The 26,018-nt window shown below is 38.8% G+C and overlaps 1 protein-coding gene across 1 annotated transcript in view; it reads right to left on the reverse strand.

Moving 5' to 3' along the window:
• Nucleotides 1–2,910: 2,910 nt before the first annotated feature.
• Tmem106b (transmembrane protein 106B) overlaps nt 2,911–26,018 on the reverse strand; it is a 28,383-nt gene continuing 5,275 nt past the window's right edge. The window contains exons 4-9 of the mRNA XM_036182225.1: nt 25,524–25,587; nt 20,990–21,149; nt 7,461–7,601; nt 7,184–7,233; nt 6,243–6,296; nt 2,911–5,432 (exon numbers count right to left, since the gene is read on the reverse strand). Coding sequence (XP_036038118.1) covers nt 5,294–5,432; nt 6,243–6,296; nt 7,184–7,233; nt 7,461–7,601; nt 20,990–21,149; nt 25,524–25,587 — 608 coding nt within the window. The 3' untranslated portion in view covers nt 2,911–5,293. The remainder of the gene's footprint in view (nt 5,433–6,242; nt 6,297–7,183; nt 7,234–7,460; nt 7,602–20,989; nt 21,150–25,523; nt 25,588–26,018) is intronic.

Consider the following 26,018-nt stretch of genomic DNA (forward strand, 5'->3'; position numbering starts at 1 on the left):
AAGCCAAATGATTTGTTGATACAAATTTTATTTTTCATGCTAAAATGTTTTACAAATTTTATTTTGTCATACACAAGTATAAGAGTAGTGGTTACAAGTGAATTTAAAAATAGCATTGGGGGGCATGTCTATTCTTTTGCTCCTATCATAACCAAGTTTCCCTACACGAACAGTAATCATAACTATAACTCAGAACTGTACAAACAGTAAGTTTAACAGATATACCATGATGGAGGTCACTAAAGAGCAAGTATACTGAACATAGTTTACATTCTCTATTCCACAATTTAAATCAACTGTTAGAGTCTTAGTAATACTGTCAATCATGCAATCATTTCCCAAAACCTTCTCAGTTTAGTTCTAAAAGGAATTATAGGATAAAACACACAGACATTACTGGCTGATGCTTTATGTCTGAAGTCAGCCTCTGTGCAATCAAATTCTGCATCTGGTACAGCCTGGCATTGTTCCTCCTCATCCTGGACAATTGCAAGATGAACAGCATGTATAACACTTAAGAATCACCCAATACAGCTGATGCAGTATCCCCCAGACTTCTAGTTTCTAAAATTCTGGGTGAAGTGGGTCAATTTGAACTTCATCATCTACATGGTAGTAATATTACTTTGGCCATTGGCACAATACTATTCTTTTGTGTTTTACAGCATACAAAAGATCCTGAAAACATTTCTCTTAAACACATTTCAATTAATGTAATTAAACAGAAGGTAACAACTTCCTTCTAGAATAGTTAGACTGAACTATGAAAAGCTTCTCATAATCTTGCTAAGTTATCTATGCCGTGCTTTGAGGGTCAAACAGCAACCACACTATGTTCTTCAACTTGGACTCTGTTAGATGTGCAAAAAAGAACTATAGAAGGAACTGCATTCACAGCTTAGAACATGGGAACTCCATTTCCATTCCTACAATAACCACATCACTGTTGGTTTTATCCAAATTAAAGACAAGTTTCCAAACTCCTCTGTGAAACCATTCATCTAAGCAAGCTAAAGATACACAATGTAGTTCCAATTAGAAACTGTGAATGAATATTGTTATGCAAATAGATCTTGGATATAGAATTTAAATTTTTGATCTAAGTATATCACAAAGACATCTGTTTTAATCAAAAAATAAAAATTGAATTATTATCCAACTATCTCAGGTAAGTAATAATTTTTTTAAAAAAAGTTAAATATCTCATTTAAAACCTAATTTTGCAAAAAAAATGAGAGACCTAAAGCTGACACCTCTAAGATGTCCTCTGAGCCAAGTGATTGTTGCATTTTATGGATCTCAAACTCTTACCTGAGGGCACCCGCTTTACCTTTTGAATACACATCAGCAGCTTTAAGTTTAACTCACATTACTTATTAAAGAAGACAGATAATGTTATCTGAAAACCTAAAACTCTTCATATTTTCAAAGTATATGAACGGAACAATCTTCTAAAACAAGAAGCACTGTGTAAAGACCTGTTGATTTAAGCACTTTAAAAAACAAACAGAATGGCAAAGACTCTGCAACACACCTGCCAACATAATATCCCACATTATATCACAATAAGGCTAAGAACCAAAAAGGAGTCATTGGGCCAAGCCTCCAGTCCCCTAGATGTCACACTGTGATTTCCTCCCTTTTTACACTGCACTGCCATTTCCTAAGTGCAAATTGTAAGATCTGAAGGGAGTTATATTTTATTCTTTGTAACTAATTTTTTTAGAGAAAATAACTACTTCATTAAGCCAAAGTAAACAGGAATCAAAAGAAAACTGAGCACAAAATAAAGTTATGTTCTATTAAATGTCATCTCAGTCAAGATGGTGCTTCAAGCAATTTCAAGGAATTTATTTCATGTCTAATATTTTCACATTGTATTTCAAATTTCAAATGTAGTAGTCTTATTTATAAATAATTCACACTGAACATGACTTTTATTTTTATTGGAATTATTGAGAAAGTATTAAACATTAACACAAAAATTAAGTTTCAGGATTGGCTCTAAAGTATTCTACATTGTTTAGTTTACTTTTAGAAATATTTCAGATAGCAATTCAAAGTTACCAACATCTTAGCCCATCACTGTTAACTTCAAGAATTTTTATTCTAATTTTTACATGCATTTGTGTGTGTGTGTGTATGTGTGCATATACATGTGGTACTGTGTGTGCATGGACATCAGAAAACAACTTGCAGGAGCCAGTTCTCTCCTGCTGCTGTGAGATGCAGAAACTGAACTCAGGTCATTAGGCTTGGTGGCAATCATCCTTATCCACTGAATCATTTTGCTGGCCACTTCTAATTTCTAATCGCATTAAACTGAGTTACCATGGCTTTCTGATGGATATTTTAAATGATAGGGCACAAATATGAGACAGAGAACCTAGTTCTGGCTGTAGTATAAATATGTACTAGTATGTAATTTTGAAGCAAATCCTCTCAGTACATTGCTGAGAAATCACATAAGAAAAGCAGACAGAAGAGCAGCAGCTAGTGTGTTGTACACATGATATTGTGAGGTCAGGGCAGTGTTGGATCAGGGTAGAACAGAATTTACTTCTGAGAGCATGGAGCAACACTGTACTGTCTTCATCATATGCCAGTCTAAGTTATGGGGGTACTCATAAATATATGTTAATATATACCCTTTCTCCATGCCAGAAGACAGACTCAGAACTGAACAAAGAAAAGTTAAAGCCTCATTCATCCTTTCAAATGTCTTTATGGCTCCTGTTTGGCTTCTCTAAAAATTTTGTTGTTGTTTGTTTTAGTTTAGCTTTATTAACTTACAGCTTGTTACCACTCTGGCTTACCTAGGAGTTACTTGATTCTCCTTGAATAGTCACAGGGAATCTACATCTCTCTTCCTTTTATCTTTTACTTGGGTTTAAATTCCAAGTGTTTTTTTTTGTTTGTTTGTTTTTTTAATGACTCAAACATCATCAAAATTAGACATTGAGCCCAGATGTCTAGATGTGATCGAATTTTCAATTTAAAGAGTTAAAGATTTTGAAACTGAGTCACTGGGAACCACGTTGCTTCCACTTGCTGCACTGTCCTTCCTCTTTAGGCCTCACACTGTACCTACTCTAGAAGAAGGAGAAAACAAACTTCCTCACTTACACAGTGCTATCCCAGACTAAAATACACACAGAAGGAACAGATTATTATATGAGGCATATGTAAAGGTTGATTTTGAAATAATGAATGAATGATGATTTTGCACACCATGTAATGAGGCATGAAGGATAGGAAAAAGCACAAGAGGAATCATAAAAAGATTTCTTTATAATTTGTTTTTACACATAGAAAAACCATTAAATTATGAAAGGTAACCGAGTAAACATGAAACTACATAGTTACTGGTCAAGAAGAAACACAAGACTTGGGAGGTCTAACTAGTGATTTTGAAGTAATAGGATTAAACATTTTTAGAAAAAGGAAAAGCAGTTGACTCAGACATTGGCTATGTCAAAATAAGAGAATACAGAAAATAATGTGAGTTTAATTTGGAAAGTGTAAGCACAACTAGACAATATGCAGACTGAAGGAGAATGAGTGGGGGAGGTGACCAGACAGTGTGCAGACTGAAGGACAATGAGTGGGGGAGGTGACCAGACAGTGTGCGGACTGAAGGAGAATGAATGGGGAGGTGACCAGCAAGCACAGCAAAAGGAAACTTCCAACCAAGACTGGTTTGACTAGAGACTGAATGATGCAAAGGATGATCTGGGTATGACAGGAAGAATGCTAACCTCATAATGCCTGAGAAATGCAAGGTATAAAAAAATGGATGTTTGAAATGTTCACTCACATGGGGAATGTGGTATGAAAGCTAAGGGAGATATGAATGTGCTTAGGGGACAAGATTCATCAGAATCTATGTTTTGTACTTGAGAACCACACTGACAAGTAGGCTACACACAAATAAGGTAGGCACTTGAGTATGGGAAAGAGAAAACTCAATTTCTCACACGAGGAAACAAAAAGACATCAACCTGTTATCATACTTCGTTTCTATGGTTAGTGTTATATATTTTAAAAGGGTTTACAATTTTCTGAGTGAGTAAGATAAAAACACCTATGGAATATGACACAGAAATGTAAGCCAAAAGGCAAACACATCCATCACACTTGAAAACAATGTTAGATTAAGTTAAAGTGAAAAAGGAGTATTACGCAGCTGCTAGAAGCATCAAATCAGTATGATACACAAGCCAACTATAGGTTGTCTTTTGATGTAGCCACCAGTGTTCAATGAAAGGATTTCTTGAATAATTCTAGCAGAAAATAATTTCCTTCCATAAAGCATTCATAAAATTGATAATATCTAATCATTGAGAAAAATATCCATATAATTCTTAATATGAAAAGCAACATAAAAGTAAAGCATCAAAATGTTTTATTGAATATCTATTTTATGCCAGACCCAACAAGTAGCTGGAATCTACTGATACTTTATAGATTTCTGAATTTCATTTTCCTTCCTTTATTCTTTTGAACAACTTGCTTTACTTCTTAATCAGTACCATTTCATTTGACACTTATCAAAGCTGTATAAAAGCCATGCAGTTCATTTACAATATTGCACATAAAAGGAGTATGTCTGATGATCACACAGAACGTTCACAAAGCCATATATGAAGCACATATCAAGAGGGTTTTAAAAAGTGTAGACCAGAATTTTGCAGACTGTTATGGTTGGTAAATATACAACCATTAGCTAGAAATAAGACAAAACATGCAAATGAGTAGAATTTCAACAAATCAAAGGCTAAAAACTTTAGCTAATAGCTAAGTTATCACATAATCGAAAGACTACCATCATATAAGAATGGGAATTTATAAAACAGGTTAGATTTTAAAAGTCTTCCATGAATAATAGACTTTCAGTAATTTCATATAAAAATTTTCAGAAGTTATTTTTCAAATTATGTTCATGACTGAACTATATTACCAATAGAGCTACAGATTAAGTCTATGACTTTTGTGTAATTCTTTATTGTATTTAGAGAAAGTCTCCGTTTTTTCACCTCGGGAACAAAGATGAGAGGAAAGCCAATCAGTTAACTTACGATCAAGTAAAAGCTCTTGGTACGAGCAAATCCTCGACCCAGAACCAGAGTCCAGCAACTGCTTAAGAAGCAGCTTCAGTCAGCTGAACCATCAGTGGCCTAGTTTAACTTTAGACATGCCCAATTCAAGATGTCCTTCTAGGCAGTGCCTCCTCACTGACGGATCTGAAAACACCTCAGGGGTGTCCTCTGCTCTATCATGTCTCCCTCAGAGTTCACTGCTGTGGCTGAAGCACATTGAGATACTCAGACTGGGCCAACTGGTAAGTGGTGTTCCTTCCGCAGTCCACATACTGGTACCTCTCCTGAGATATTTGCTCAGAGTGTCCAAAGTATGTTGTTGTTACAGTTACCCTAGAAATGAATCAATGGAAAGAATATTCAAGTTATATTTAAAAATTATACCAAGGGGATTTAAGGTTAAAATCAGCCTAATACGAATTTATATCGCATAAATTAATTAATGTTCTAAAATTACTTATTAAGAATTATAATGATCAGTTATTGATTATTTGGGTCTGATATTAGTGATAACAATATTATAGACAGAGCTCCTAGGGAATATTTCTTCACCAAATCCAAAAATGCTAACTGAGCAAACCCTATCCAATTATCTGCTTAAATAATATATATATATAAGCATATATTACATATATACTTCTTTATGAATATGTAAAACATTTATAAAATATATAATTATAAAATATATCTTAAATATAATTAAAATAGCTATTTTGACTGAAAAATAGTTTATGACATGCTTAAAAAGAATCACGTGGTTCCTTCATCAAAGGAAAATGGAAAATATCAAATACAACCAATAATATTTTATGTACATAAAGAACACACAATTCATAAACCCAAAGCATATTTCTCCTTGCTGCTGTACATTTACTTATGAAGCAGAAAGGAACAGCTGTTGGCCCATCCTCTCTGTGCTAACCCTGCCATTTTCCAGCTCCCACAATGCCTGCAGGCTTTTAAGTGTGTCTCTGAGCAGCCATACTCTAGCTAGCGAAGTGAGAAAACATTTCCATTTTACAGAGCACTCTTGAAAGATTGAGGGCCCAACTGAGATGGCTTTCACAGGGATGCATATCCTACAGGACTTTATAAACTCAAAGTCTTAGCAAGAGCTTTTTTTGCAAACATAGCCGTACTTACTGCATCATGAGTACTATGTTGTGTACTTTGATGGAGATCAGTGTACAGAAATCGCTGTTAAAGAAATTAAAATAGGAAGAGCAATGTTACTACATTATTAACTAAAAATTCCGTTAAACCTAACAGACACTGATTTTCGTTTTGTTTTGCTTTTTCCCTTTGAGATGGAATGTCCATAAGTTGTGTAAATAGCCTTCAATAACCTTCCCCATCTCAGCCTTCTTAATAGCTGGGAATATACCATGTTACTGTTATAAGAATATATAAGAAGTGCTGGGGAGATGGCTTGGTGGTTAAAATGCTTGCTGTGTGAGCATGAGGACTTGAGTTTGGATACTAAGCACTCAGGCTGAAAGCTAGGCATGGCAGGATGCACTTTTAAGCCCAGTACTAGAGGCGGGATGCAGGCTTGCTGGTCATCTAGCATCATCAAATAAATGAGCTCTAAGCTTTCAGTCACAGACCCCCGTCTTAGAGAAAAAGGTAGAGACGGATAATGCAAAACACTCAACTTCAACCCTGGCCTCCACAAATGCATGCATGAGTGTGTTTGTCCTCACACATGCAACACACACACACACACACACACACACACACACCACAAAATTAAAAAGTCATCAAAACTACAAGTCCATAAAAGTATTATTATAGATTAGAAATCTCAGTACCCCTATATTAGAGCACCATTACTATACTGTAAATAAATGGTAACTAAAAGTAAGTGATCTACATTTATAATATATATAAAATATATATATAAAATTCTGGAAATAAAATGGGTTTTATGGGTACATATATACATGTTATTTATACTGTAGAGTACAAAGAACAAAAACATGTTTAGGGAACAGAGCAAACATTGAAAAATGTGATCACTTTAATTGATAAGGTTATAAAAATTAAGAAAACAAAAGGTAAAGTTACTAAAAATCAACACTTACTACATGTAACTCATTTCCTCAGCAATAACTGTGGGTACCGTATAATCAATCTGAAAGAAAACAGTAAGGAAAACGTATCACCAGAGGATAGGATCCAAACACTAAAGATAATCAAAACTTTTCAAGAGTTAGACATCTTTTCTTTGATGAACTTGCTTTGTACTTCTATGGGACACATGTCCAAGTCTTTGAGGACATCCCCCACCTTGTTCCATTTTACAGCACACAGGGTGAAGAACCATTTAACTCCCTCAGACTGTCCCTGCCTGAGGCTTACCTGCTTCATATCAAGTGGGCCAATGTTAGTTATGTTGTTTAAGCGTGCCTTTCCAATAACCGTTTTTGAAAATTGAACTTGAGCAGTGATGTTTTCAACTTCGACGGAGTAATAGTTATTGTTTGTTATATTTAGTGTGTTCTGTAAAAAAAAAAGGAGGCAGAAAATATACATTATCTTTAAATAGGCACACAAATGAACTCAAAACTATAAATCAAATGACTTCAGTTGTGACTCTGCCTCATTTAGTAGAAAAAGAAAAATATTAACAAAATGTCAAAGAACATTTACAGAGATCTATGTGCATAAGAAACATAAAATTCAAAATTTTAAAAATCAGACCCAGAAAACATATTACATAAAAATATGGAAAAGTAAATGTTAGAGCATATATTTTCGAGTTTTAGCAAAAGTTGGACTAAACATAATTTTTAAGTTTCATCTAAATGTTTATGTATTATATACATATGTCTCTAACGACTACAGAGTCGGCTTAAAAACAAACAAACCAAACAACAACAGAAAAACCCCAGAGTTTTGAAAGGAAAAATAACTGTCTTCAGATAGGACCTCATGTAGTCCTGTAGACTTGAACTCACTTGAATTTCTCCTATCTCCAGCTCTACAGTACTCTTATTACAGGCATTTACCAAGTCTGGTTTTTCATGGCAAGAGGGACTAAATCATATCTTTGTGCATAAGAGGCAAGAAAAATACCCAATGAGTGGCACTATCAGCCTGTTTAATGAAAATGGCATTTTAACTTACATGCTTGTAGATTTATACCAGATTAAAACACATAGAAAAAAGGTTAGATTCAAGTTTGCAGCTCAAATAGGCCTTCTACTTTCAATCTTCTATCCTAACTCTCTAGTGTGTAACATAACACGCATTTGCTACCACGGCCAGTTTTAGTTTACATGTTTTAAATTCACAACTATTATATCAAATTACTTTGGAAAATAGTCAACGAAGAAGTCTTTCATGCAGGAAAATGTAGTGTGATCTCAGCTGAAATATTCATGAGCACATGTGCTGTGGACCGTATGGCAACTACTGCTGCTTGACAAAGTTCCAGCATTTCAACAGTGCAGACCACACTTCTCCAGTACCTTTTTACTTTCATTATTAGTGATTCTAACTATCAATGCCTTTCCCTTTGGGAAATTTTGTACGGTCTTTGGCAAAGGATAAAAATGTGTACGATAGCTTCTCTAAACAAAATAATTCTCTGGGAAAAATTCCTGCCACCGTGGAACCAGTAATTCCATTGTGCCTTCCTAATTACACCAAGAACAAGAAAGTTAGAGATTTACTAGATACACCTGAGCCCAAAGAAGAAAAACCTACAATCCAGATCTAGAGCCTGAGGCCATTAAGAGCAAGCGTTCAGTTAACAAATGTAAAGAAGTCAGAATGGTGCTGTGTAATGGGAAAAGACTAAGACATCAGGACTTTCCCTTTTGGAGTGTGTGAGGAGAATAAGCCCATATAGTAAGACTAAGAAATTGTAGTATAGTGTCTCTACCCCAGAAGTTCTTTTTCCCAGGGTCAAGCATTTGGATAAGGGTCTCCATTCCATCAGGGCTTGAGGAATGTTCCTGCTTGCTAAAGCAGTCTCCTTATCGCTGACAAGAGAAACTTATGGTCCTTTCATTAACATATGACTAGTGCCCACTGTCAAGGTCAAGGCTGGCTTCCTCAGGGATTTCAAGCATCATCCCAGCTTACATGCCCCTTTCTCCCATTTAATCCTGCGTACAATAAAAGGTGTAGTCTTTTTTTCAATTAAACACTGCTAGTAGTCATGATTGACCCTCAGATAGTGTCTGTCTCCTTCTCCATTCCCTTCCCCCACAACCACAGATCCACACATCCTCTTTGGGACCTGAATCCTCCTGCCAAAGCAGGTCTCCATCACTCATGTCTATCTTTCATATATAAACATGTGAGATTGCTTGATTATACATTTAAAGGTCTGTATGTAGACTCATGTATAGACTTTGCTAGCAGTTGAATGCATATTTTGTTGAGAGTTAAGTCTTCACAGTAGAGTCACAATCATTATGTATACTACAGGAGTTTTCAAGTCTAGTAATAAGCATTTAAGTGTTTCATTAGTGCAGTGCCAGTGACTGGTACATATTACCTTTCAGCCACTATTCCTGGCTGGCAATTCCCAGTTCATATACATTATGAAAGGGCCATTGTAAGGGAAACAAAGCCCCCCCCCACTAGCTCTGCTAATTGCAGATTCAGTGGAAAATACTGCACTCTGCCCCCACGCCCCATACCAGAAAAGTTAGCCCATCATGCTATGCTAACAGGATGCTTGCAGGATGACCCCTGCGGTTGCGTTTGCAAGATAAATCGCTTGAGAAGAATGCTTGCCAAATAACCCCTTGCTAGATAAGCTTGGAATTCGTTTACCTACCCAGACTCTGAGAAAGACCGCGGAGACATCTGGCGTCCAGGTGTCTGCACTCGGGGTGACCCCACTCCCCTGCTCTGGTAGAACTGCCTCATAAAAGGCCTGTGAGCCTCAAACTCAGGGTCACCAGCTACTCCTCGCGCTGGTGTCCCACGAGCTCATGTTAAAATAAAGCTTCATTTGTGACCTGATATCGGAGTGGAGCTCTCTGTTTTGAATGCCAACCCTAACATTTTGAAGGTCCCACCGAGATTGGTAAGGATGGTGGTGAGTCAGCGGGGAAGCAGCTGTTCAAGCGGCCTGTGAGGACCCTTGGACGGTGGGGGACAGATGTGTCCTGAACCCACAGGCTGCAGCTCTGGAGGACGCTCTGGAGTGTGGGGACCCTGAGACAGGGGCCCTGTCTGGTTCCCTTTTGTCTAGGAGATTTTTCAGACGGCCCGGGCCAATAGACAATTTTTTTTGGCTTCATTTTCCCTACCATTTTGCCGGCTTGTCTTGTTTGTGTGTTGTGTCTCGATTTTTGTGTCCTTCTGTGTCTGTTTATACTTGTTCGGAATGGGACAGTCGGCCGCCAAGTCTGCCTCCACCCCTTTGTCCCTAACCCTCTCTCATTGGTCGGCAGTGACGGACCGCGCGTTGAACCTGGCGGTTCGGGTGAGGAAGGAAAAATGGCAGACTTTCTGTTCGTCTGAATGGCCCACCTTCAGAGTCGGGTGGCCAGTAGATGGTACTTTTGATCTTAATATAATCAGGGCAGTCAAACAAAAGATTTTCATTCCAGGTTCGCATGGACACCCAGACCAGCAGGCCTACATTTGGGTATGGGAGGATCTGGTGACTGACCCTCCTAAGTGTGTCTGACCCTTCCTGACTGCTCCTATAACGCCTTCACTAACTTCTGCTCCGATTCTCGTGACCAAACCTTCCCAATCGACTCCATTACCGACTCCATCCCCTCCTCAACCCCCCACCCCAGTACCTGAATCTCAGAATGACCTCATTTCATTTGCCTTAGACTTCCCGCCACTGCCGCGGCCGCCTCCCTATCGGCCACCGGCAGAGACTGGGCCCGAGTCTGTCTTGGTCTCCCTGGGCACCAAAAAAGGGACTCCCTAGTGGCAGCGGGAAACAGGAAGGCCGATCAAGAGGCAAAGGAGGCTGCCCTCTGGGATCCAAGGAGCCTGGCCATTCACACCTCGACTCCGGAGGATCCAGCTCCTGAAGAGGCTCCACCCCCGGAACTTCTGAAAGACACTCTGGAAAGGATCCACAAATTAACCCATCTGGGCAGCAGAAAATTGATCCAGCTGACTACAAAAGATAAGACCCTCTCCCCATCTGAAAAGAAACAAATGGCAGAAAAGATGGTAGCTGCTTGCCGGCCCTGCCAGCAGGAAAATGCATATCCTGGGAAACTGGCCCCCGGAAAAAGGCTACGAGGAACCCGCCCTGGCCAGCATTGGGAAGCAAACTTCACCGAGGTAAAGCCAGCTAAGGATGGCCTGAAGTACCTGCTAATGTTTGTAGATATCTTTACAGGATGGGTAGGCCTTCCCTACCAAGAGAGAAACGGTGATCGTGGTTGCCAAAAAAAAAATCTTAGAAGACATCTTCCCTCGGTTCGGGTTACCGCAGGTAATAGGGTCAGATAATGGACCAGCTTTTGTGGCCCAGGTAAGTCAGGGACTTACAAAGGTACTGGGGATTGATTAAAAATTACATTATGTCTATAGACCCCAGAGCTCAGGACAGGAGAACAATTAAGGAGACCTTAACCAAATTGACCATGGAGACTGGCTCTAGAGATTGGACGATGTTCCTACCGTATGCCCTCTTTAGAGCTAGAAATACCCCTTCCTTCATGGGTCTTACCCGCTTTGAACTGCTCCTTGGGTGTGCACCCCCAGTTAAGAACCTAACCCTCCAGCAAAGAGAAATCATGCCTTCCCCTCTGTCTGACAGGCTGCAAGCCTTAGCATCTGTCCAGCATACACTGTGGAAGCAACTGTCCGCTGCATACCAACCTGGCGGGGACAGCGCTGCCCATCAGTTCCACATGGGGGACTTCGTATACGTCCACAGACACCAGCATCAGACTTTGGAACCCCGGTGGAAGGGACCATACCAAGTCCTGCTGACCACTCCAACGGCGGTCAAGGTGGACGGGATCGCCGCCTGGATCCATGCCTCCCACCTCAAGCCAGCCAAAGTGCCAGAAGACTCCTGGACTGCGGAATGGACTGACAATCCTCTTAAGCTTCGGATTCGTTGCCAGTGCGACCGCAAGTAACCCACATCAACCAGTGTCTCAGACTTGGCAGGTTTTATCAGGCCAAGAAAAAATTGTATAAAAAATTACCTCTAATCAGCACCCACTGTGGGGCTGGTGGCCTGACTTGCACCCGGACCTCTGCCAGCTAGCAGCAGGGTCAGATGACTGGGATATCCCTACAACTGACCCTAGGAACCCTAGATCACCAGCCATCTGTCAGGATGGAAAGGGAACTTGTAAATATAATGGGAAGAAATACGGGTGTAATAAGGGAATCAATGACAAAACTTAAAAAAAGATTAGATGCCAGAAAAAAAAGAACTTACAAGGCTCTCAAAGCTGGTTTGAGGGATGGTATAATCAATCCCCATGGCTAACTACATTATTGTCAGCCCTCACAGGACCACTTGTTGTATTAATTCTTATCCTCATGATTGGACCATGTATCCTCAATTGAATCTCGGCTTTTGTACGATCCCAGGTAAATGAGGTTAAGATGATGGTCCTGAGACAACGATACCAGCCAGTATCTGGCAGTGACCTTTAGGATTAAAGGTCGGCACAAGAGAAAGGGTGGAATGAAAGGGCCACTGTAAGGGAAACAAAGCCCCCCCACACACACTAGCTCTGCTAATTGCAGATTCAGTGGAAAATACTGCACTCTGCCCCCACGCCCCATACCAGAAAAGTTAGCCCATCATGCTATGCTAACTGGATGCTTGCAGGATGACCCCTGCGGTTGCGTTTGCAAGATAAATCGCTTGAGAAGAATGCTTGCCAAATAACCCCTTGCTAGATAAGCTTGGAATTCGTTTACCTACCCAGACTCTGAGAAAGACCGCGGAGACATCTGGCGTCCAGGTGTCTGCACTCGGGGTGACCCCACTCCCCTGCCCTGGTAGAACTGCCTCATAAAAGGCCTGTGAGCCTCAAACTCGGGGTCACCAGCTACTCCTCGCGCTGGTGTCCCAGGAGCCCGTGTTAAAATAAAGCTTCATTTGTGACCCGATATCGGAGTGGAGCTCTCTGTTTTGAACGCCAACCCTAACAATTAGATGACGTTTACTGTCCAACTGCAGTTGGCTATCCTTCAATCATTCTGATGAGCTAGTACTTCATAAAAGTTGAAAAAGAGCTCAGGCCATCTCTACACAGATAAAACATGGGCTGGGAGTATGGTACATCCCAATTCTGTGGGGTCAGAAGCCACTGCCTGTGTCTTTTACCCTTATCTTGTCATCTGTCTATTGTAAGACGAACGGCTAAACCGTCTTATAAATGAAATAACCAGAGCCAGGTATTGGGGTGAACGCTGAAAGATCAGAGAAACAGAACAGCCACATCCAACTTCACCTTGCCAATTCCTCAGCTGATCTTGTTTTCTCAGACTGAAAAGTCTCTGAGTCCTCATCTGAATGGAACTCAGCTGAACTGCTGCTAAAAGCCTAAAAGCTTAACATGCCAAACGCTTCTAGTTTCTGGTCCTTACGTCTTATATACCTTTCTGCTTCCTGCCAAAACTTCCTGGGATTAAAGGATGTGTCTTTCCCAAGCAAGACATGAGATCTCAAGTGCTGGGATTAAAGGTGTGTGTGTCACCTTGCCTGGCTATTTGCAGTGTAGCTTTGAACTCACATCTCTGCCTCTGGAATGCTAGGATTAAAGGCGTGTGCTACCACTGCCCAAACTAATGTTCTATATAGTGGCTGTTCTGTTCTCTGACCCCCAGATAAACTTGTTGGGGTGCACAATATATTAACTACAGTCTATGGACCTGTAGCCTCTTTTAATGAACCAATGAATGCAAGTATATTGATCCCCGAGTTCTATGAATTGTTTGTTCAGACAAAGGAACCAAACCAAAAATGCAGATTATGAGACTCTCAACTGATAGTCTACCAGAAGTTTCAGAGTCTGAGCCTGAAATTGGCAACTGAGGTGGAGAGTAGGCTGCTGGGGCTGAATCTCTAGCCCTGAGCTCTGAAGGCTACCTACAGTTGGCCAGTGTGAGAAGTAAATCAATTTAGAGGGCACTGAGCTAGTTTCTTCTGCAAAATTGCCTGCCTGATGCTGAAGAGAAATCCTGTAAGTTGGGATCACAGATATCATAGGACAGCCCATAAAATAGAATTTCCCACACTTAAGAAGGGTATTTCCACTTTAACCTAATATGGACAGTCCCTCTGAGCAATACCCAGAAGCTTGTCTACTAGATGTTTCTAGATTCTGTCAAGTGACTGTCAACACTCACAAGTAGGAATGCACACCCCTTGTTTGAAGGGGAAGGAATAACACAACTCTGATACTGTGAAAGGACCTTCAGCTTATGACCTATAGCCTCATCAGTCAGTCTTTTACTTCAATGTCCTCGAGTGAAGCCTAATGTTCAACTCAAGAGAAATCCTATTTCTGACCTAAAGTTCAGTTTTTCTTAATTTGATTATGAGGAAACATCTACAACTGTGAAATTCCTTGCATAATTATTTAAAATACAGTAAGACACTCTCATTTAAATATACTAGTATTTAAAAGAAAATGACATGCTCAAGAGAACTTTTTCAAACAGACCAAGGCATACACTGGGCTTGAAGCCATAAATAACTGTGATGGCACAGGTGATTTCCAATGCAGTGGTTAGCAAACTGTGCTTTTCTTAGCCAAACGCTACTATGTAAATGTAGATATAAGACTTTCTGTGACATTTTTAAAGTTAGGTGGCTATATAATGCTTTTTAAAAATTATATTTGTGGTAAACTCACAGGCCATTTTCATATGTTCTAACTTAAAGCAATCAGGTCATCATTTCAACTTCATTTTTAAAGAGAATTAAAGGTTTATTAAACATGGCAGAATTTTTATTTCATAAATGGTTAGAAAGCAAAGATATTGTATTCATAACATCTACTGAATTGACTGTTAATATCTTGGTAAGAACTACCTGGAGTTAAATGTTGAAAAGTAAATTGGCTGTATTATTTTTCTTTGCCAGAAGTTATTTGATCTTACTACAAAAGATATCTTCAAATGTTAAATGATTCTCAATATACTCAAATGCCATGAGATCATTTCTTAACATTATTGGCAGAACCAAAAATGGTAGTAGGATCAACAAAGCAAATTCATACCAGCCAGAACAGGTGAGTGACCCATCTCGAAGTGGACCTGAACCACCTTTCCCTCATTCTGTTGACCACAACCTTACCCAGGCCAACACTATCCTGGCTCATCCCTGGCCCTGCAGTGGCTGGGCCCCCAACCCCAATACCAGCTGGCTTCCATCACTGAGGCACAGAGTACACCAGCCAGAACAGGCCCAGGCCACACAAGCCAGAACGGAACTCCAGCAGACTCCACAGGTCCAGATGTAGTCCACACCAGGTAGAAGAACAGATGCTATAGGCCCACATACAGTCCACATCATCTGAAAGAATAGCCCCAGCAACTATACTGGAGGCCAGGCTGGTCTTAGGTACCCCAGAAGAAGACTCAGGCTTTACTGGAGGTCAGGCCAGATCCAGAGACCCAAGACCCCCAAAACTCCAGCAGAGACAACCTACTGGACCTGAAGACTCATCAGTCAGAACCCTTGGCCACTTAGGTCAGAAGACTAGAAAGGAAACAGAAACCAAGGAACAAAACACCCATCCAACAAAGACAAACACAGGCACCAACACCTAGACCTATAATCACCCAAATCTAGATGCCTAAACACCAGTATAAGAGCACAATCAATAACAAAAAGGACAATATGTTTCCACCAGAACCCAGCTATCATAAGACAGCTAGACCTGAACATTCCAATACATCTGAAACACAAGGAAACAACCTTAAAAATAACTTTATGAAGATGATAGAAGTCCTTAAAAAGAAAATTAAAAAAAAAAAAACCTTAAAGAAATAGAGGAAAAAAGCAAAAAATTGGATGCAATCAATAAATCTCTTATTAAAGAATGACAAGAAAACAAACAAACAAACAAATAAAACTGTTTAAGACCTGAAAATAGAAATAGAAGTAATAAAAACCACAAACTGAGGGAATTCTGGAAATGGAAAATCTAGGCACAGAACAGGAACTACAGAAACAAGCATCACCAACAGAATATAAGAGATGGAAGAATCTCAGGCACTGAAGATATAATAGAGGAAATAGATCCATCAGTCAAAGAAAATATAATATCTAAAATATTCCTAATACAAAACATCCAGGAAATCTGGGACACTAAAAAAAGACCAGACCAAAGAATAGGAACAGAACAAGGAGAAGAATCCCTGCTCAAAGGTCCAGAAAATAATAGGTTCAACAAAATCATAGACGAAAACATACTGAAACTCAAAGTAAAGAAGAACACACCTACAAAGGCACAAGAAGCTTATAGAACACCAAGTAGACTGGACCAAGAAAAACATCCCCACGATACACAGTAATAAAAACATTATGCATACAGAGAAAAGAAAGAATATTAAAAGCTGCAAAGGAAAAGGGGCAAAATAACATATAAAGGCAGACCAATCAGAATTACACTTCTCAATGGAGACTCTAAAGGCCAGAAGAGCCTGGATAGACCTCTTGAAGACTAAGAGATCATGGATGCCAGCCCAGACTACTATACCCAGCAAAACTTTGAATCACCATAGATGAAAAAAACAAGATATTTCATGACAAAGTCAAATTTAATCAATATCTATCCACAAACCCAGCTCTACAGAAGGTACTAGAAGGAAAAATTCAACTCAAAGAAGTTAGCTATACCTACAAAAACACAAACAACAGATAACTTCACACCATCAGAAACATACACACAAACCACCACCACCACCACCACCACCACCACCACCACCACCACCACCAACAACAACAACAACAACTATGGTGATATTTTATATTAAGGCCACTCCTTGTAGTTAAAAGGGAGGTTTATTTTGTGGGGTAACTTACAAATGAAGGGATAGGTTGTAGGGTCTAGCAAATGTATGGCGCAGTCTGGCAGTGTTCTCTGGAGAACTCTGCTCAGTCTACCTCCTGTGTCCAGAGTTCCCGAACCAAGAGAGCTCGAGCCCCTCCTCTCTCTCTTGGGTCTTCCGCTTCCTCCTCCGCCCCGCCTTGTGGGCGTGACCATTACCGAAGCCTCAGTGGGGGTTGGAACTTCCAGGCCAATGCTGGGATGGCTATCCACTACAGTGATTTTATTTGTATGTTAATAAATAAAGTTGCCTGGTGTTTCAGAGCTAATAGCAAGCCATAGCAGAAGCAGGGTGGTGGTGGTGCTATGGATCTGGATCTTTAATCCAGATCACATGACAGGAAGATCTCAGTGTGTTCAAGGATACAGCCAGCATGGAGATACACGCCTTTAATCTCAATACCAACACAGAAGACCTGGAGGTCTGTATAGACAAGCAGTAACGAGGAAGTCATGTGGTTGGGTTTACGACCAATGAGAAGGCAGAACAGAAAGTCAATAAAAAGACAGATATACAGGAAGTAGGTCTCTTTTCAGAAAGAAAGGACGACAGTGGCAGTGAAGGGTAAGAAAGGTGGTTTTAAGACTCAGCTCTCAGCTACTGCTCTGACCTCTTGGGCTTTTAACTCTGCATTTGGCTCTGTGTTTCTTATTTAATAAGACCATTTAGAATGACATCTACAAACAACAAACAGTCACTAGCCATTAATATCGCTTAGTACCAATTGACTCAATTTGCTAATAAAAAGACACAGGCTGGGTTGGGGATTTAGCTCAGTGGTAGACTGCTTGCCTAGCAAGCGCAAGGCCCTGGGTTCAATCCTCAGCTTAAAAAAAAAGAAAAGAAAAAGAAACAAAAGACACAGGCTAACAGAATGGATATGAAAACAGGATCCATCTTTTTGCTGTATACAAGAAACACACCTTAACATCAAAGACAGACATTACTTTAGAGTTAAGGGCTGGAAAAAGATTTTTTCCAATCAAATGAACCAAAGAAGAAAGCTGGTATAGCAATCTTAATATCTAACAAAATAGACTTTAAACTAGAATTAATTAAAAGAAATGAAGGGCATTTCATATTCATCAAAAGAAAAATCCACCAATTGATGTCTCAATTCTGAACATCTATGTCCCAAATACAAGGGCACTCACATTTACAAAAGAAATATTACTAAAGCTAAAATCACATACTGAACCCCACACTTTAATTGGGGGAAACTTCAACAGCCCATTCTCACCAAGAGACAGGTCATCTATACAGGAACTAAGCAGAGAAATATCAAGACTAACATTCAAATGGACCTAACAGATATCTACATAATGCTTCACCCAAATACCAAGGAATATACCTTCTCAGCACCTCATGGAACCTTCTCCAAAGCTGACCACATATTCAGTCACAAAACAAGTCTTAACAGATACAAAAATGTTAGAATAACACCTTGTATCTTATCAGATCACCATGAATTAAAGTTGGAGTTCAATAAACTACAAAAAGCCTAAAAACTCATGGAAACTGAACAAATCTTAACTGAATTACCACTGCATCAAAGAAGAAATAAAGAAATTGGAGACTTTCTAGACTTTAATGAAAATGAATGTATAACATACCCAAACTTATGGGACACAATGAAAGCAGTGCTAAGACGAAAGTTCATAGCACTAAGTGCCTTCATAAAGATTTTGGAGAAATTTCATATACCAACTTAACAGAAAACCACAAAGCTCTAGAACAAAAAGAAGCAAACACACCCAATAGTAGTAGACAGCAGGAAATAATCAAATGAGGGTTGAAATCAATAAAATAGAAACAAAGAGAACAATATTAAAAAAAAAATCAATGAAACAAATAGTTGGTTCTTTGAGAAAATCAACAAGATAGATAAACCCTTATCCAAATTAACTAACAAACAAAAAGGGGAACATAACAACAGACACTAAGGAAATCCAGACAATCATTTTGTCATATTTCAAAAACCTGCACTCCACAAAATGAAAAATTTATAAAGGAATGCACACATACCAAAATTAAATAGATACTACATACCAAAATTAAATCAAAATCAGATAAACAATTTAAACAGACCTATAACCCCTAAGGAAAAAGAAGCAGTCATTAAAAGTCTCCCAACCAAGAAAAGAGCAGGGCCAGATGGTATCAGTACAGAATTCTACCAGAGTTTCAGAGAGCTAATAACAGTACTCCCCCTCAAATTATTCCACAAAATAGAAACAGAAGGAAAAATCATCAAATTCTTTTTATGAGGACACAATTATTCTGATACCAAAACACACAAAAACCAAATAAGGAAAGAGAATTACATAACAATTTTCCTTATGAACATTAATGCAAAAATACTCAATAGAACACTGGCAAACCAAATCCAAGAACTCAAAAAGATCATCCATCATGCTCAAGTGGGCTTCATCCCAGAGATGCAGGGATGGTTCAACATACAAAAATCTGTCATTGTAATCCACCATATAAACAAACTGAAAGGAAAAAAAGCAAACACACACACACATACACACACGATCATCTATCTCATTAGATGCTGAAAAAGGGTTTGACAAAAATCCAACACCCCTCAATGATAAAAGTCTTTTGGGGATCAGGGATAAAGGAACATATCTAAATACAACAAAAGCAAACTGACAGCCAACATAAAATTAAATGGAGAGAAACTCAAAGCAATATTGCTATTTTTTGCAGATGACATGATAGTATACATAAGTGATCCCAAAATTTCTACCAGGAAACTCCTACAGCTGATAAGTACCTTCAGTAATGTGGCTGGATACAAGATTAACTCCAAAAAAAATCAGTAGTCCTCTTATACACAAATGATACAAAGGCTGAGAAAGAAATCAGGGAAACAATACCCTTCACAATAGCTACAGACAATATAAAACATCTTGCTATAACTCTAACCAAGCAAGTGAAATATCTGTATGACAAGAACTTCAAGTCTTCGAAGAAAAGAAATTACAGAAGATATCAGAAGATGAAAAGATCTCCCATGCTCATGGATCCACAGGATTAATATAGTTAAAATGACCATCTTAACAAAAGCAAGTGACAGATTCAATGCAATCCCCATTAAAATCCCAACACAATTCTTTATAGACCTTGAAAGAACAATATTCAACTTCATATGGAAAACAAAAAAACTCAGGATAGCTAAAATTATCCTGTACAATACGAGAACTGCTGAACATATCACCATCCCTGATCTCAAGCTCTACTACAGAGCTATAGTAATTTAAAAAAAAAAAAAAAAAAAAAAAAAAGCATGGCACTGGCATAAAAATAGACAGAGAGATCAAAGGAACCAAATCAAAGACCAAGACATGAATCCATACACCATGATTTTGGACAAAAAAGGCAAAACAATACAAAGGAGAAAAGAAAGCATCTTCAACAAATGCTGCTGGTATAACTGGATGTCAACATGTATAAGATTGCAAATAGATTCATATTTATCACCCTGCACAAAACTCAAGTCGAAGTGTATGAAAGGCCTTAGCATAAATCCAGTTACACTGAATCTGATAGAAGAGAAAATGGGAAGAGCCTTGAACACACTGGCACAGGAGACTACTTCCTGAATAGAACATCAGTAGCACAGACACTGAGATCGACAATTAATAAATGGGACCTCCTGAAACTGAAAAGCTTCTGTAAGGGAAAGGACACTGTCAATAGGACAAAATGACAGCTTATAGAATGGGAAAAGATCTTCACCGACCCCATATCTGACAGAGGGCTGATCTTCAAAATACATATAGAACTCAAGAAACTAGACATCAAAAAACCAAAGGATGGAGTCAAGGCCTTCAGCAAAAGTGTATACTTACCGTGATATTTAAATATATGGTCCGCTTTTGAAAATCGTAACTGACATAGGCTGATTTTACGCCAATATACTTCACGTCAATAGATCGAGGAAAAAGGAAAAACACAGCCAATCCAGACAGGAGCAAGCAGACAGACACAGATGCCATCACATACAGCTTTCTGAAAAGAAAAAGAGAGTGCTTACATATATGCTATCCAGAATTCCACAGAGCAACATGTAAGGAAGCTATTTGCATTTGAATTCTTTTGCCACATCTCACTGCAGCAAGAAGACATGCTTAATTTTTGCCAAATTTTCACTCTAAAATTAATAGCTAATGTCAGTACTTCTAAGAGTAAAAATAATCTCCTTAGAAGATAAATTGTCATTTTTAGAAAATGAGATTTCAGCCTTATAATGAATTATTTACAGAACTGATTTTCAATCCAGGTTTTACATGAGAACCAAGTTTAGGACCCTTCAGAAATACAGAATCCAGGCTTCCATCTGGATTCATGGAAGCAGGGTTTGAACTGGAGTCTTACTACCTGACACTAATAAACCTGCAAAGCTCGTTGCCTGATGTAAACACATGGCTCCTTATCCTCATTATCTCCAGTCCTTTCAGACTCTCTCTCAAAGTACTCATGTACTTAGTTCTAAAAGTACTGTTTACATTGATCGACTGAGCAGTGAAGATGTTATCCTGTTTTGTTTACCTAAGTGGAAATACTAGGCATGCACAAGAGAAAAAGGATAAATAACTCACGTGTCTTTTCTATCCATTTAACTCCTCTGAAACATGTCTATTCCTTCTGGGTTATACTCAAAACTATGGTTTCAGATTTCTTGGGCACTTCAGTATATAGTGTTCTACTAGGAACCAACTTCATTCTGAGTCCTGCATTCCCTTTTCCTTCCTTGTGACCCATAGTCTTGTCCATTCTGTCCTCCCCAAAACTTCCTATGCCTCAATCAAGTTCACTGCATACACCTTATAACAGCTGTTTAAAACTTCCTAATATCTTTTCTAGGTACTTTGGCTTTCTGAGAAATTAAAAAAAAAAATGGCTTATTAAAAAGAATAAAGCAAATGAACAAAATTTCACTAAACTGCTACCATCGAGTTCATGCTGCTGTGTGGAACAAATCAGCCAATTCCTACTCATTCGCTGTAGAATTTTTTCAATCTCAGTAATAATGATCCACAAGTAACCAATAAACTAATATTTGTCATGCCTAAAATATATCCATAGGCATAAAACATGATAAGCACAAAAACATTTAAAAATCATTGTGATCAAACATCTTAACTTTGTTGGATTTCCTATACTTTATTAGGTTGTTATTTGTTTGTTTGTTTGTTTATTGGTTTTTCGAGACAGGGTTTTTCTGTGTAGTTTTGCACCTTTCCTGGAACTCTCTCTGTAGACCAGGCTGGCCTCAAACTCACAGAGATTCGCCTACCTCTGCCTCCCAAGTGCTGGCATTAAAGGCGTGCACCACCACTGCCCAGCAGGTTGTTTTATTTTTAATAACTTGTGTATACACACACATATACATACACACACAAACACATGCACATACATTTATTTGCTTTGTGTTATTTGAGACAGGGTCTTACAAAGGGTTATACATAGCTCAGAGAGACATAGCCCAGAGAGACCTTGAACTTGGTATATTGCTGAGGATAGCCTTGAACTTCTGATCTTCCTACTTCTATTTCCTGGTACTGGATTACAGGTGTGTGTCATCACACCTGGTTGCTCTTACTATATTTGACAAGTATCTTCAGCATAAATTTTTCAAAAGTGGAATTTCTGCACCAAAGACTGAATCCTTATGCAGTTTTCTAGAAAATACAAAATGCTTATTCCACTAGTAAGACATGAGATGCTTGTTTTCACTCAGTGGTGCCAACAAAGCATGTTGACAAAATTCTGGGCTTTTGCCAATCTGATAAAAATGGTATCTCTGTGTATTGAACTTGCATTTCTTTAAGGAACAAGATGGAATATATTTCCCTTCATTTAAAGATCATTCATATCTTCTTTTTTTCTTTTTGGTAAAGTACTTTCCACAGCTTCTATTTTTATCCCCCTTTGTGTAGCTGTCATTTTTCTTTTCAAATGTTGATGTTCTGTACAGAAGGGGACCAGTCTTCTTGGTTTATCATTTGTGTTCTGATTTCAATTAAGGTTTTCTTTTCTTTGTTTTCTTCTTCTTCTTCTTCTTCTTCTTCTTCTTCTTCTTCTTCTTCTTCTTCTTCTTCTTCTTCTTCTCCTCCTCCTCCTCCTCCTCCTCCTCCTCCTCCTCCTCCTCCTCCTCCTCCTCCTCCTCCTCCTCCTCCTCCGTCTTCTTCTCCTTCTTCTTTTCCTTCTTCTTCTCCGTCTTCTTTTTTTTTTTTGAGATAGGGTTTCTCTGTGTAGTTGTAGTGCCTGTCCTGGACCTTGCTCTGTAGCCCAGGCTGGCCTTGAACTCACAGAGATCTGCCTGCCTCTGCCTCCCCAAGTGCTGGGATTAAAGGCATGTGCCACCACCACCTGGCAAGGTTTTATTTTCAACCAGGGTAAGTTTATCTATACTAAGTCCAATGTGGTTTTTCATTACTAATGGATTCTAAATCATAGCTATTGAAAGGTTTCTCACTCTGCGATTATAAGTTCTGACCAACTCTTTTTATTCAACAGCTTATTTGAAGCATCGTGGCCAAGAAGTAGTTGGCCAATCTGATCTTCTATCTTTTATTCATTACTTAATGAATGCCTCTTGCCCGAATAGCCAAAGGGCTTTTCTTCTTCTTTACATTTCCAAAGCCCATGATTTTAAGCAGAATATCTCTCAGGGTGAGGGTGTCTCTTTCTGGTAAATACAATGAGACCATTTATTCTAGCCATGTGTTCCTCAAGCAAACATTTAGTAATTAATCTCACACCTCTTATTCGCTTCTATGGGGTTGCATACACATTGTTTTTCTTATTTTCTCAAAGATTTTATTGTGTGTGTGTGGTAGTTTGAATGTAATTGGCTCCCATAAACTCATAGGGAGCGGCACTGTTATGACGGATGGCTTTGTTGGAGGAAGTGTGTCACTGTGGAGGCGGGCTTTGAGGTCTCATATATGCTTAAGCCATACCCACTGTCTGAGACTACTTCCTGCTGCCTGCAGGTCAAGATGTACCTCAGCTCTTTCTCCGGCACCATGTCTACTTGCAAGCTACCTTGTTGCACCATAATGATAATGGACTAAACCTCTGAAAATGTAAGTCACCCCAATTAAATGTTTTTTCTTTATAAGAGTTGTCATGGACATGGTGTCTCTTGACAACAATTGAAAACCCTAACTAAGACAGTATGTATGGTGGTTTGAATAAGAAGGTCCCCATATATGCATATATTTGAATGCATAATTATCAGGGAGTGGCACTACTGAGAAAGATTAAGAGGTGTGGCCTTGGAGTAGCTGTGGCCTTGTTGAAGGAAGTGTATCTCTAGGGATGGGTTTTGAGGTTTCAAAAGCTTAAGCCAGTCCCATTCTCTCTCTTCCTGCTGTCTATGGATCTGGATGCAGAACTCTCAGCTACTTCTCCAGCACCATGCCTGCCTGCTTGCTGCCATGCTCCCTGGTATGATGACAATGAACTAAACATCTGAAGCTATAAACAAGCCTCAATTAAATGTTTTCTTTCCTCAGAGTTACCATGGTTATGCTGTCTCTTCATAGCAACAGAACACTAAGACAGTCTGTATATTTACATACCTCATGTTGATTTAATTTCTCTTACATTTTCCCAATTTCATAGGAAAATTATTTTTCTAGACATTTTAATGGGTCTGGTGGTTCTCTTTTCACATCCTCCTATCAGTTATTTCTGAACTTTTCAATGTCTGACCTAAGCTATTGTCATACCTTCTATAGTTTAAATTTTACATATATTTAAAAGTTTCCATCTGCTTTTTTTTGTTTCAATTTTCAGCATTTTGTTGAGTACATTTCTTCATGTTCCATATTGAGTAATGGGATGAGCCAAGGTTGGCTTGGCCCACATGACTACTCAGTCCCTTTTCTGCAATTTCTGTTCTTCTAACTGTAACAAGTTATTCTCCAAAATACTTGCCAACATTGTTGAGTGTAGGCGTGTTCTTTAGGGGTGGAGCATTTGCTTTCTACATCAAGACTCTTAGGATCACTGGAGACTCCCTTGGCTTCTCTTCAAATGCCCACATGTCTGCTAAGCATGCTCAGGTCTCATGCTTTGGGCAGTCATTATCACTCTGGAGAACACAGAAACTCCTATGCCTGATGAAAATAAATGGCCTGCGTACATGTGCGTGTTACTGCCACTATTTTAGAACTCTTAATAAACAGGTTTCTGAAGATATAGGTGCCATGAAGTTTTCAAATCCTTACCCTAATGAGTAATTTTTTTGTTTAGAGACACAAGGCATATGATGGTACAACTTAACAACTAGATACATTTTTCTTCTCAAATATCTTAACTAGAGTAAAAATATACAAACAACCAAAAAGCAGAAATCTTATGATCACTTACGTTCTTCTTGGCCGTAACCGCTGATCACTATATGGGATCAATGCCACCAGTTGGTTTTCTTGCCCTAAAAGTGAAAGATGTACATTAAAAATTCATTAACACCAATAACTAAAAACACAGTGGTGTGCTAGCAAAATCTGCTTCAAAAGACCAGAATACTCTTTATTTTTTAGTAAGCTGTTTATTATATCGTCTAAAATTATCCAAAGGTTTTGTTATAGAGAAGATACTACATTTTTTCATAATGTCTAATTAACCAAAAGTTAATTATGTCTAAAGTAGTATAAATAATGAGGGCTCTGCTATTCTTTGATCCACTGGCTAAGAAAACAAAATTCAAAACCAAACCAAACTGAAAAGTCCTGGCTTTCAGGAGATCTGCACTGACCCCAGCTTCCTTCAACCCCCTTGTTTTCCATTCAGAGCAACTGGATGGAGGCTGGAAGAAACACACTGCTGCTGCCCTTTCCCTGAATCCTCAACCATGCTACCGCT

Source organism: Onychomys torridus, chromosome 3, assembly GCF_903995425.1.
Source record: "Onychomys torridus chromosome 3, mOncTor1.1, whole genome shotgun sequence".
Taxonomy (NCBI): domain Eukaryota; kingdom Metazoa; phylum Chordata; class Mammalia; order Rodentia; family Cricetidae; genus Onychomys; species Onychomys torridus.